We start from the raw sequence: 13,770 nt of genomic DNA, 5'->3' as shown, positions 1-13,770 counted from the left end.
GGTACAATGACTCAGTATATTCCTTCCATCTTCTTTTGATACCTCCTGGATCATTTAACATTCTGCCTAAAGCATCCTTGATTGTAGCAACTCGAGGTTTGAATTTGCTCTTCCATTCCTTGAGCTTAAGAAATGCTGAACGAGTTCGGCCCTTTTGATTTTCCGACTCTAGCTCCTTACACGTTTTGAAGGAAGAATATGCCAATATTTACTGTCATAATTACCCCTTAAATAAAGTGAACTAATTCAGTTCTTAATCTAACATATATATCTAGGTTTGGATATGTAAGGACAGTCTTAAATTATAGTGGTAGACAAGATACAGGCCCTTTACTCCCTGGAACTTAGATCATATATGTAAGGGCAAAGGTAAGAGAAAGCCCATCCAATTCCTCTTTTTAAAATGTATCATTTTCTTTATGTCTGTCAAGTAAGACAGTGAAATTGGAAAATGTAAAAGGTCGTTGGAAAATAGGAAAAGAAGATTTAGAAGGATTAGTTATTTAGGAGGAGGGGATAGGAAAATAAAAGTATACCGATTCTTCATACTTTCTGCTCCTAGTTCAACCAACATTTTAATGCAAACTTACATCACTGTACTATTTCACCCTGGGCTCAAAAGACTCAATTTCCAAAATTGTAAAAAAAAAAAAATGAGTGATGATGAAGAAAAATACCATGTCTTCTAGAATTCTTAGCGTAGAGCCTTCAACTGTATTAGAATCATAACCAGTTATTCTCTAGGTGTGATATCATTTTAATAGAGTTTGAAGTCATGTTTAAAATGATACAATTATATCTACAGTAATAACTCTATGTTCCTCATCACTATTGAACACCTTGCCATTGTCTGAGTAGATCACTGCCTTGCATCCAAACCTTCTTCTCTTGTATTCCTAAAAAATTGTGGTCTATTATTGGCCATGCCACTTCTCTTTGCTTCTCTTACCTCTTAAAATAAATTATATCTAACTTATTCTGATTCTCATCAGATAGAGAGATCACGCTTTATACTTTGCAGAGACTAATAATCAAAATGCAAAGCAGTTATTCCCAAACTGTTTAGAATGTGAAGATGGCCCAGCACTCATTGAGGTGAACATAGGGCCCTTCTAAATGTAGGACTATGCAACTGAAAAGGTTACACAGCTACAGAGTTGCTCCTACGGACACATCACTCTAAAAATCAGGCTGATCAGTTGTGGCCAGAATAAATTTAATCCATTGGTTAGAATATAGCAGTCCATCAATATGCTTTACGGGATCCCCATTTGAGTGCCACTGCTGAAATTAGGGAGCTCTGGTAGCATAGTGGTAAGGAGTTGTGCTGCTAACAGAAAGGCCCATGATTCAAATCCACTAAGAGAGAAAGATGAGCAATCACCTCAGATGACTTTTATTGCCTCTGAAAACTGGCTGGAGAGTCAACTATGAGTCAGTTCCAAGTCTATGATATGCAACAAACTCTAAATTTAAAGTCTTAATTTTTTTTTACCTGAAAAAGACAATACCCTAACAACTCAATGTGTCTCATTTTCTTCCTGTTCATATTTTCTTATGTATATTTCCTCATTAAAAAATGAGGGAAAAGTAAAAACTTTGTTCCTTTAAATATCTTTTCTCTTTTTTATTTCAGATTCATCCAAGAACCTAATAGAAGCATTTGTTGTTGTAGTAAAAGAAAATCAACCTTGCAGAAAATAATACATTTTAGGAATTCAAAACATCTTACACATTTACAAGCCAAATGGATTTCTTATTTGCACTTTGACTGGTTAGCAGATAAGCACAGAGCTTTACTATGTGTAACAGAACAACCTACAGTGAGAAGATGTGGAGTTACTGGCAGCACCATGGAAAGTGGGTTCACAAAAAAAGGTTTTTTCAGTGGAATTTTCTTGTGGTTACGAAGAACGATCTCCTAATTTGGATCTACAGTTACTTTGTACCATTTTAAATACATGTATATATAATATTTTGAAATATTATATATTCTCTTCAAGAAATGAACAGTACCACAGTTTGAGTGGCTGATGTACTTCTTTGCGTTTGGGGCTTTGTGTTTTTTTGTCATTTCTTTTTCTATCAGCAAGGAAGATAACGTGCCCTTTAGAGAATTCAACATGGCACCTACCCTGGAAGGCTGGCTACAGGTGGACTTCTGGAATTTGAGACATCATGACAAGAGCTTCTTTCTGTTTCTACTGGATGGTCCAAGGGAGTACATCACCCCGTTTTATTGCTTTCTACCTTGTGCAATATTAGCATGCAAGCTTGGCTTACATAACCATACTTTATATTCAATTGATATGTAATAACCATTCTAACCTCTTCCAGGAAAATAATTTTAGAACTACTAGCTTTTCCACAGATAAGAAAGTGAGTGTTTGTGAGGGAGCTGCTCAACCATGCTGTCAAGACTGGCAGAATTTTGTCAGAATATGGGTTCTTGTATTAATAATAAGCCCTGTAAATAAAATGTCTTAAGGCTTTGTATAGCTGTCCTATACTGCAGAAACATCCTCTGGTTCTATCCAAAGTCTGACATTGTTAACTGCATAGTGCTGTAGCTACAAGTCCTACCATGACACCCCTTTCTATGTTTGATTTACTTTCTCCAAGAGTATTCTGATCTCCTCTGGTGAGATAGGAGAGCTATGAAAGCAATTAGGTTTCAGAATGATCTGTGTGACCAAATGTTGAACAGCCCTATTAAAGTGGTAAATAACTTCTTTCTAAACCTGCTTGTTGTCTCATTTACCATTTTTTTTTTTTGCCAGCTCAGCTTTAACCCGTGCAGAGTACACCTCGCTGTGAGGTTTGCTGTCACCCAGCACACTTTCCAAGAGTCTCTTGCATCCTTCACAGCCACTACTAGCCACCCAATACTTCCAGAACCGGGAATTCATTACTAGACCTGCCGTGTGCTTGGTCACCAAGGTGGAATTTTTTATTTTAAGGGGGCATATAGAGAATTAACTTTATGCAGAAGGATCCAGACAAACATACAGAGTGAATAAAAATTAAAAGTGTAATTGTGATAGTGTTCAAAGCCAGCCTATGTAGTCATGACAGGCCATGCCAGCACCATCTTGCTAAGTAATTTGATTCTAAGAGAGATTTTGCTCCAACTCTAAGATTCTCAACTGATGAAACAAAATTAGCTATAGATGTGACACATTATCATCTTAAAAACTTTTCATTGTGACTTGAGTGAAAGTTTATAGAAAAAATTGACTTTCTCTTCAATTGTCCTTTTGAGGATTTATTTTAACTATGTTATTGAAAAATAGATTGTTGTTGTTCAAGCTGGAATTTTAAGCTTCATATTTTGGTCTCTACAGTAGTCCCTTGGAAGATACAAATGAGTTCACCCCCAAAAGAAATAAGGGTCCCTCTTCCCTTATTGGGAATTACTTGACTGATGTTTGTAGAAAAGAAATGTCTCCTTAGGTTCTTGTTTTCTGGAATAGGCCAAAAACATTCTGCATCCCTATCTATTTTCTTTCATTGAGGCAAGATTTCCGGTTTTCCTCCAAAGCCTTTTCTCTGGAATATGAAGCATTAACCTCTTATTAGATCAGCAACACAGCAGCCTCTTTGAACTATTTAATATGAAGCTTGAGACAAAAGGTTTCTTTATGGCTGCTACTATGGTACTATGGGTCTCTATAGCTGCTTGACTACATCAGCACTCTGACAAAAGATTGGTTCTACTATATCTCAAAGGCCTTGCAAAAGTGTACAAAGACAGAAATTGAATCCTTATTGTAAAATTTCAGACCAGGCTTTCCAAATGTAGTCACAATTATTGGTCAAAACATAGTACAAAATTTATCACGGCAAATCATAATCTCTTGAATTCACAGCCCAATAATAGACATCAAGTAATATTTTATGAATTACCTTTCATCTGTAAATGTTGGAGTAAAACAGAAATCATAAACCCAAAGAATTACCTAGATCAGGATATCTTCAAATGTGGAATATCAAGAGTTGTTATGGTAGGGAAGAGAAGCAGATGGTCAAATGTATTTGAGAAGCAAATTAAAGCAGAACTCTTTGATGAGGTACTTTTTCAGAGCTTCTCATAGACCAAAAAGTGAGAGACTAGTTCACATTCAGTACCAAGTCTCTATGTCAGTGCAAGAGGAGTGCAGGGGTTCACAATTGTTAGTCCATTTCTTGGCAATCAATGCACACAACAGTTTCTCTTAGAAAGACTTGAACAAAATAGCAAGGGGGAAGCACAGGTGCACACATACACACACACACATAAAAACACAAGACTCAGACTTGGATCCAATAAAAGAGTGCAAATATTGGCAAATGTAGTCAAACTCAAATTGGATCTATTCAAATGGTGTGAACCATCAAGTTGTGCTTAAATGTAAAGTGTGCTAGTATGGGGAATTCAGTAACTGCCATCTGCCTATTGATTCTCAACATTTATGGTATAACATCATCCATCTACTATTTCCAGCAATAAAGAGCTCAGTGTGATGTGATTGATACTGATTTTTGAGTTTGTGCATCAAGTAAGATGAATTCTGTTTTAACATTATAACAAGAAGTGAAAAAAATCATCCAGAGCCTCTCTCTAGATAGAGGAAAATATTGCTTATAGAATATAGAAAACTTTTGAGAGTTGAAAATTAATTTGTTGACATTCTTGTGCAATTGGATTTCTTTGTTCATGGACTAGGCAAGCACATTGAGAAGTTTATTATTTTTTTTCCATTACAGAATGATGAAGAAAATTTTCACACACAAGCAGTTCAAGACATTTTTTCATCAAACTAAATGTAACTTCCACTAAACAACAATGATTTTTACAGTGGAGGATATTGCGTCACCTTGCCATTGTCACTGATATAAGTTATGAGAGTATAAAAATTGTTTATGTGAGGAGATTCACAGCATTTTTCTCCTGCATGGGATATACACTCCTTTGTGGAAGGTTAAATATGCCATAATACAAGTTTCTCTTTAATTAAGCTTGACATCCCTATTTCAGAAATTTAGTAGAGTTTCTTGACAAAGAAGTGCCATGTCCTTCCCCCTCCCCCATGAATTATCACTTTCTAAAGAAAAGATTTATAGAAAATTCTAGGGCACAAGCCAACTCCAGCTAGGAGACCTGGTGGTGTAGCCCATTAACTATGCATCTGCTAACCAAAGGTGAGAGGTTCAAACCCAGCCAATATCTCTATCAGAAAAAGAGAGTACACTTGATCTATGTGAAGATTAAAGACAAGAAGCCCCTAAGAGGCATTTCTGCTCATCCACATGTGCTTGCTCTGAGTCAGACACAGCTGACTATTCCTGGTAATACAGAAATAAGAAATTTGGTAACTCAAGACTAGGGATGACAATGAAGGGATCTGATATCCTAATATTCAGAGGAATAACACCACAGCAATAAGACAGACTCATGTCCACATTTCACTGTAAATGAAACTATTTCATGATAATCTGATTTTCTACTGTTTAAAAGAATAACACCAAAATGGTAAAACAAACTGATAACCACATTTCTTTTCATTCACCACAACTTACCCCAAAATCACCTGCTGTTAAAGATTTAGAAACTTGAGTAGACTAGATTTTTATTTTCCTTGTAAAGTATCTCAGTGACATAGGATTCTGTGTTACCATAGGCTCTAATCACTGGTCTATGAGTGTTTTACTTTTTTAAATTATGTAGTTCAATTTTTTAAAAAAAAACTCGCTATCACTTGTTTACTTATTAGTTATTATTATTAATAAACTCATTATTACTAGTTAACATTGTCAGAAAAATCCACCAGAAGAACTCCAGAAAAAAAAATTGCCTCTACTTGACCAGGCGATGCTTTCTAAGTACTGGTTCATGCCGGTGATGGTTGCTCTGGTGACCTCATGGTAAGAAGCTGCACAGCAATCCCAAAGGCACACAGTTTGAATCTACCAGAACAAGAATGAACAGTCTCCTTCCATGAGATTTACTGATTCTGAAAGTCTGCTAGAGATGCAGTTGGTTCTGACTCAATGTTACCCAACAATAACGATGGTTTCTATGGGTTGAAGTTGACTTAAGGTTAAAAACCTTGGTTTATTTAGGTTGGCTGTAACTCAAGAGGAGACCTGGTGGTGTAGTATGTCTGAGGAATTGCTAAGCAAAAGGCTAACAGTTTGGATTCTCTGACTAGAGACAGAAAGTAGAAAGATGAGCAGTCTCTTCATGAAAAAGTTTACAGCCTCCAATTCGTAAAGGAGGGTCACTATGAGCTGGGATCGACTCTATGGCAGTAACTTGGGGTTCAGTTAAAACTCAAGAGTAGACTCACAAGTATGTGAGGAGGAAAAGTTCAAACTAGACTTTTTGTAAGACCGCCGTTAGTCCATAGTATGAGACAGTGTAGTTGTATATTGTGAGTTGGATTAAAAGTGGATGATTCTTAATAATATCTGTACCTGAGTTTTAAGGATTTATAATTGTTCCAAGTGTAGTTGTCAAACAAAACATTAAAAGAATACATTCCTTTAAGGTCCAGTCACATAAGTTGGTAAGGAGACCCTCTTGCTAGTGTCTGCACACACAGTGATGGAGGGAGCAATCCTGATACCCTGTAGATGCCAGAAGCCAGTGTTTAGTCCCAGTCTCCCAGCTTGTGGTTGCCAGGCAACCGTAGTGAGCCATGGTAGCCAGTTCTTTTGATTTAAGAAAACCCTGGAATTTAAATGTTTCTATTAAATCTCTAGCAAATGTTGGTAATCCATTAAAATTTTGTTAAAAAGTATAGCTGACTGAACTCTTTTGATTGTGTGACACCAATTTATGAATCTGGAAATGGTATTCTCCTCACAGATCTGCATTTTCATGTGATTGTTCTGGTGGTAGAAAATGTGAGGAATAGCCAACTAGCTTGCAAACAATGACACTGGGTCTACACAGAAATAGCAGGTAGCCTATCTCCCCAGAACCCCTCAGGAGGTGGTAGATACTACAATGGGTGTAATCTGTCCTGCACTGGACCCATAAAATGTGGCACAAAGTGGCCAATTGCACTAAAATAGAGTCTATGGCATGGATTTCCATTTATGCATAAGGACTTGGGACTATCCATACTAGCGTAGGAGCAAGACTTAGGGCCTGAAATGAAACAGTATGATTGATGAGTCCAAATGTTGTATTGTTATGTGCCGTCGAGTCGACTTATAGAAATACTGTGTACAACAACTCTAAACCCTGCTCTGTCTAGAATCAATTTCACTGTCTCTGACACACCTACCCCCATTACCCTAATCACTGAGTCAATCAACTAATCTCATGCAGAATATTCCTATCTGGCGCTGTCCTTTCACCCTTCCAAGCATGATGTCCCTTTCCAAGGACTGATCCCTCCTTCGAATATGCTCAAAATATGTCAGATATATCTTCAAAATCCTTGCCTCCAAGGATAAACCTGATTTCACCCTCTACAGTACAGACCCGTTTGTTCTCTTAGCTGTCCATGCTATGTTCAATACTCTTCTCCAGCACCACAACTCAAAGGCATCGATTTTTCTTCTGTCATCCTTACTCTTTGTCCAGTTCTCTGATGCATAGCAAGTAATTGTGAAGACCATGGCCTAGGTCAGGTGCAGTTTAGTCTCTAGACTGACAACATTGCTCTTTATCACTCTAGTGAGGTCCCCGACAACAGATTTTCCCAATGCAATTTATCTTTTGATTTCCTGGCTGCTGGTACCAAGAGTGTTGTTCAAGCAAGCTGAAGCTGTTAACGATCTCAATCATTTCTCTGTTTATCATGATACAACCAATTGGCCCAGTGATGAGAATCTTTGTTTTCTTGATGTTGAGCTTCAATTTTTTTTCCTCCAACCCTGAAGCCATATTCCTACTGATAAAGGCCAGCCTCCTGAATGATATGATATATATATATATATATATACATACATACACACACACACACATATACAAAAGGGATGGAGATCCCTGGCATACACCTTTCCTGATTTTGAATTACGCTGTGTTTCCTTTCTCTGTTCTGACGTTTGCCATCTGTTCCAAGTATAGGCTTCACATGAGCACAATTAAGTGTTCTGGGATCCCCATTCTTCTCAAGGTTAGCCACAGTTTGTTGTGATCCACACAGTCAAATGCCTTTGTATAGTCAATGATACACAGATAGACATTCCTTTGGTACTCTCTACTTTCAGCTAAGATTCATCTAACATTGTCCTTAATGCCGTGGCCTCTTCTAATCCCTGCCTGCATATCAGCAGTTCTCTGTTAATTTACTCTTCCAGTTGGTACTGGATAATTTTCAGCAGGATATTACTTTCATGTGATATTAATGATATTGTTCAATAATTTTCAAACTCTGTAGGGTCACCATTTTGGGAACTGGAATAAATATAAATCTCTTTCAGTCAGGTGGCCAGGTGGTTGTCCTCCAAATTTCTTTACTTGAGTCCCAGGAGTGGGTGCTAAAATCCCTGAGAAGCTCAGAAGTGTTGGCTGCCCGGTGCAGATACCCTTGTTCTCTGTTACCACATTCCCCTCCACCTTCTTCAAATGCGATATTGTTTTGGGATCTTAAGTCTAATAAATAGAGCTGCCTTTTACATGAATAATTCATGTAATTCAATTTCATTCTCTTATGTTGTGAGAATTCTTGATTTATTTGCTCTTTGATCTGGGTGGTCCACAAGTTGGCCACATTGCGAAACGCCCAAAGTTTCTCACTTCTCTGTCCCTCCTCACTCCTGCCTCTTACCTCAGTTCCCACTGAACCATTTGCTCTTTTCTCTGCCCCTTGACACCTCAGGCCTGAAGTCACTGTGTGCACCTAAAAAGGAGCCCCCAAACCCAAAACATTGCCCTGTACTTACAAGCTCAGAGATGCTCGTGACCCCTCTATTTTAACTTACATGACTGGAAGGGAAGACTACTATGTGAAACACAAAAACTTGGGGTTACTGTTGACTTAGGGAGCTCTGATGACTTAGTGGGTAGGGAGTTGCCCTGCTCAAAAAAATAGGCTGTTCAAATCTACTCATGGTTTGGGGAAGAAATATAGTCCATCTCATTCCATAGCCTTTGGAATCTCACCAGAAGTTCAGCTATGAGTCAGCTTCAACTCAATGGTGATGAGTTTGTTTTTAATTGTTGCTGTTGTTGTTGTTGTTGTTGTTGTTATTGGTCACCATCAAGTCAGCTCCAATACATGGTGAACTTAAGTACAACCAAACAAAACATCTCGCACCATACCCAGTATGTCTGCTGTGCTTATACCATTGTTTATGCTACTTTGAGGAGGTACCGACTCTCTAGTCATATTTTCAGTGCCTTCCAACACGAAAGCCTTATTTTGAGGACACCATATCAGACAATGGTGCACTGCTATTCCTAAGGTTTTCAAGGACCCGTTATTTCAGAAGTGGGTGCCCAGGGCTGCTTTCTCATCTGTCTTGGTCTGGAAGTGTACTGAAACCTGTTCACGATGGGTAACTATGCTCAGATTTGAAACACCAGTGGTACAGCTTCCAGCATCATAGCATCATGTAGTATAACAAACTAAAAGTATTTCTATTTAACAAATGTAAATCAGTAGGTAAGCTATTATCATTCTTCACAGGTTAGTGTTACTGTGTTTCATAGTGTTGTCTATCATTGATTCACCTGTGACATATGGGAACCCTATTAGTGAAAAAAAAAATGAAACACGGATGCTTTCATGTCTGCAATAGTTCCTCAGAAAGCACAGAAAAAAATATACAAACTTGCAAAATACCCAAACAACCCAAGCCAGTCAAAATATGATTTTTGCTTTTTTTTCCTTCAAAAAATTAAGAGACTAGACTGGTCTTTATCCAACTTTGCAAACTTCACTAGATGATAGCCTCACTGTATGGTTTTAAAGCCACTGGAAAATGACAACATAATTTACATTTGAGTAATACTATTGACATAAACTACTAACCACATATGGCAGAGGCATCCTGCTCATGTCCAGAATGTCTTCCTAGGATTTGAATTACTATGGGCTTGAGCCATCTAGAGTGAAGATGACTTATCAGCCACTATGTACAATATCACAGCCAGGCTACTGACCACAATCCACCCTCTTGTCACTAAGGCTAATAGCTTAAATATATTCACATATAAACTGTTTTATAGCGGCGTGGTTTTTTTCATTATGTCTTTTTATTTAGAAAGACAACTCACAATGCCAGAGTAGAAGCAGCATTTTTTTCACTCAGTAAATAAATGTGTGTTGAATTCAGACATTGTTCTAGTTATCGGAGATGACTTCACACCTTACTTTATTCTAGAGGAAACAGACAAAACCAAAGTGAAACTAATAAGTACAAATCATTAAAACTATGCCAAATGATGCTCAGAAGGAGATAAGAAAATAAATAAGGAAAAGTAAACATGGTCCTACAATAACAAGACCAGAGAAGGCGGCCCTCTGAAGAAGACTCTCAACAATGAGGCTAAGAACAAGGGGAGGCCAAGGAAACGGCCAGGCAGAGGACTGGACAGTGGGAGCAGGAGAGGGGGATGCTACAAGGGTGTTTCAGGCAGACAGATTAGCATGTGACAAGAGCCTAATCAATGAAGGTTCTGCTATGTTTGAAAAACTGAGAGATGTTTACTTTCAGATTGTTGTCAAAGGATAGAAAATTGGGATAAAAGTGTCATGAGATTGGTGAAATACCCTTAGAGTCAATCTGTGGGGTCCTACAGAGATTGATGGTTATTAATGTTGTTCTGTGCTGTCAAGTTAGAACTGACTCATAGCTGACCTTCCAGGGAGTTTTTGAGGTTGTAAATCCTACAGGAGAATATTTTTCATCTTTCTCCCACAGAACAGCTTGTGAATTCTAACCAAATGCCTGTTGGGTCAGTGGTGTATGTAATTCCTTACCACTAGACCAGGATTTTGTCTAAATTTTTCTAAGAAGTCATCAGAAAAAGGCCTCAAGTAAGAAATGACAATCTGACTTATGCTTATAGTGGAGAGTGTTGTCACCCATCCATATCTTGCCACTTTCTTTATAAGTGTGCATGAAAGACCAGCCAACAGGCTAGGGCAGCCATCAACACTAACGGGCAGGATATGACTCATTCATTCTTCACCTTTCCTGTTCTCAGATTAGACAACTCTGAGGCATGTTCTATTTTGATGCTTTGTAGTAGAACTTTCTGCGAAGGGAACATTTTCCATTTCTGAGCGCTCCAAAGCAGTGACCACTAGTAACAAGTAACAACCGGGCATTTGAAAATTGATGACTGTAATTTAAGAAATGATTTTCACTGTTACTTGATTGTAACTATTTAAAATTAAATTCAGACATTTATACAAGGCTTGGGGTTTCCATATTGAAAAGTATAATTCTGTTTAGACTTCTAGAGTTCCCAAGGGAAATTGAGTCCATTTGCCTACCGGCTTTCTTGTATTTACTAATGCTTTCTCTTTCTCCCCTTTCTCTCCATTTCTCATTTCTGTCAAGTCAGAACTGATGCATTCCTAACCTTTCACTGGGTTTCTGATACTGTAAATCACACAAGAGAAGCTTGCCCATCTTTCTTGCAAGAAGTCACAGGTGGCTTCAAGCCACCAAGAGATAGATAGCCTTTGGAATGGCACCATGCTGCGGGTAGCACATCCCCAGAACCCCCCAACCTCAACTGTTATTGAAACTGTTTGTATGTGCTGTTGAGTCAGGACTCATAGCTGACCCTCCAGTGAGTTAGATTTTTAAGAGACTATAAATCTTATGAGAGAAGTTTATCAATCACCCTCCTGCAGAGCAGATAGTAAATTCAGACCACAAGAAACGAGCAGCCTTTAGATTAGCTGAGATCCTCTGCCTTACATTAAGCATATTAACATTCAGTGTCTCACCTTCTAGAGTGTCAGCTTTGATTTGGTTCTAACTTGGTACTACATCCTGCTCTACTGGGAGTCCTGGGGCTTGGAAGGTAAGAAACTTCACTGACAACCCAAAGGCAGGCTGTTCAAATCCACTAGCTTCTCTGCAGGATGAAGATAAAAGATCTCCTCCTGTGTAATTTATAACATCTGAAAATCCTCTGGAGAGTCAATTCAAAGTCAATTATGCCTCAATAACACTGACAGAGGGAGATATCTTGAATTGAAATTTCTGGATCTCCTAAACATAACTAACACCAATTACCACTGTAGTCTTCTTCTATGAAGACTATTATTCTTGGGTTCTTGTGAGTAAAATATAACTCATGTTGACCTTAGTAACAACAGATTTAAACCATACCCTGTCCCACACCAAACTTATCATCTCTGATATGCTCCTGTGACATATGTTATGGTCACTAAGTCACTATGTCAATCCATCTTGTTGAAGATGTTCCTCTCTTTCTCTGACCTTCAGCCTTCGCTAGGATGATGTCTTTTTCCAAGGATTGGCCTGTCTTGACAATATGCCCAAAGTATGTGAAACAGTCACATCATCCTTGTCTCTAAGGAGCACCTTTCTTGCACTTCCTCCAAGACAGACTTGTGTGTTCTTTGGGTAGTTCATGAGATGGTCAATACTCTTCTTCAACACCACAATTCAAAGACGTTGTATCTTTATTTGGTGTGCAATTTCAGATGTACACCAAGTCATTGAAAAGACCATGGTTTGGATCCGGAGAACCTTGGTCTTTAAATTGGCATCCTTGTTCTTTAGAATTGGAAAGGGTATTGAGAACAGATATCCCCAACACAAACATCTTTTTATTTCTTGGCAGCTATTACCATAAGTGATGACCATGGATACAAGTAAAATGAAGTTGTCGAGTTCAACCTTTTTCCTTCTATCATAATGTAGTAATGAAATTTTTTGTTTTCTCACTTTTTTAGTTATAGTCCATCTTGACAGGAGCTTTAGTGTCCTAGAAGCAGTGAATTATTTTACCAGCTCAAACCCACATGGTTCAAATTCACCAGCTGTTCTACGGGAGAATGTTGGGCTATCTCTTCCCATGTAATTTGCAGTCTCTGAAAACCCACTGGAGGGTTACTAATGGATCACTCATTAACTTGACCCCACATAACGTAACAATTCTTATCTAAGACTTTGATCTGCTGTAGTAAGTGCTTCAAGTACTGTTCACTTTCTGCAATGAGGTTGTACCATCTGCATAACAGAGAGTGTCCATGAGTCTTCCTTTAGTCTTGCTACCACAGTCTCCTTTATGTAGTTCAGCTTCTTTAGTGAATTGTTCAGCACATAGATTGAATAAGGATAAAGAAAGGATACAGGACTGATGTATACCTGCCTGATTTTAAACTGTGCAATTAGTTAAGCCATTTATAAATCTGAATTGAAAAATCTATCTCAAAACTGATTTAATACATCAAGCCCTAATCTTAAAGATCAGATGAGTTGTGAGATGACATAAAGGATATATATCATCAATGAAGAAAGCAAAAATCCATTACAAAAATAAGGGAGAAAGAAGAGACTAAAATGGATTTCAGAAGAGAGTCTGAAAAATTGCCTTAGAGTGGCCAAAACGAAGAGAAGCAGCTGACGTAAAAGAAATTAAACGAAGATTTCAAAAAGCATATTGAAAAGTCAAAGAAAAGTATAAGGAAGTGTGCAAAGAGAGTTAGAAAATCAAAAGGGAAGAACTCGAGCAGCATCACTCAAGCTAAAAAATCTGAAGAACAAATGCAAGTCTCAAGTTAAAGTTAATTAAAGGGTTTTTTGGGCAAAATTTTGAATGATTCAGGAAGCATCAAAAGA

General features: G+C 37.9%; 1 protein-coding gene across 1 annotated transcript in view; it reads left to right on the top strand.

Annotated features, from left to right (window-relative positions):
• Nucleotides 1-2,022, top strand: part of LOC102850783 (protein FAM19A1-like) — a 1,008,886-nt gene extending 1,006,864 nt beyond the window's left edge. The window contains exon 5 of the mRNA XM_006895951.1: nucleotides 1,637-2,022. Coding sequence (XP_006896013.1) covers nucleotides 1,637-1,654 — 18 coding nt within the window. The 3' untranslated portion in view covers nucleotides 1,655-2,022. The remainder of the gene's footprint in view (nucleotides 1-1,636) is intronic.
• The last annotated feature ends 11,748 nt before the right edge of the window (nucleotides 2,023-13,770 follow it).

This window comes from Elephantulus edwardii, unplaced genomic scaffold, assembly GCF_000299155.1.
Source record: "Elephantulus edwardii isolate Elephantulus edwardi_28Jun2011 unplaced genomic scaffold, EleEdw1.0 scaffold00177, whole genome shotgun sequence".
NCBI lineage: Eukaryota > Metazoa > Chordata > Mammalia > Macroscelidea > Macroscelididae > Elephantulus > Elephantulus edwardii.
This window is presented reverse-complemented; position numbering and strand designations above follow the sequence as displayed.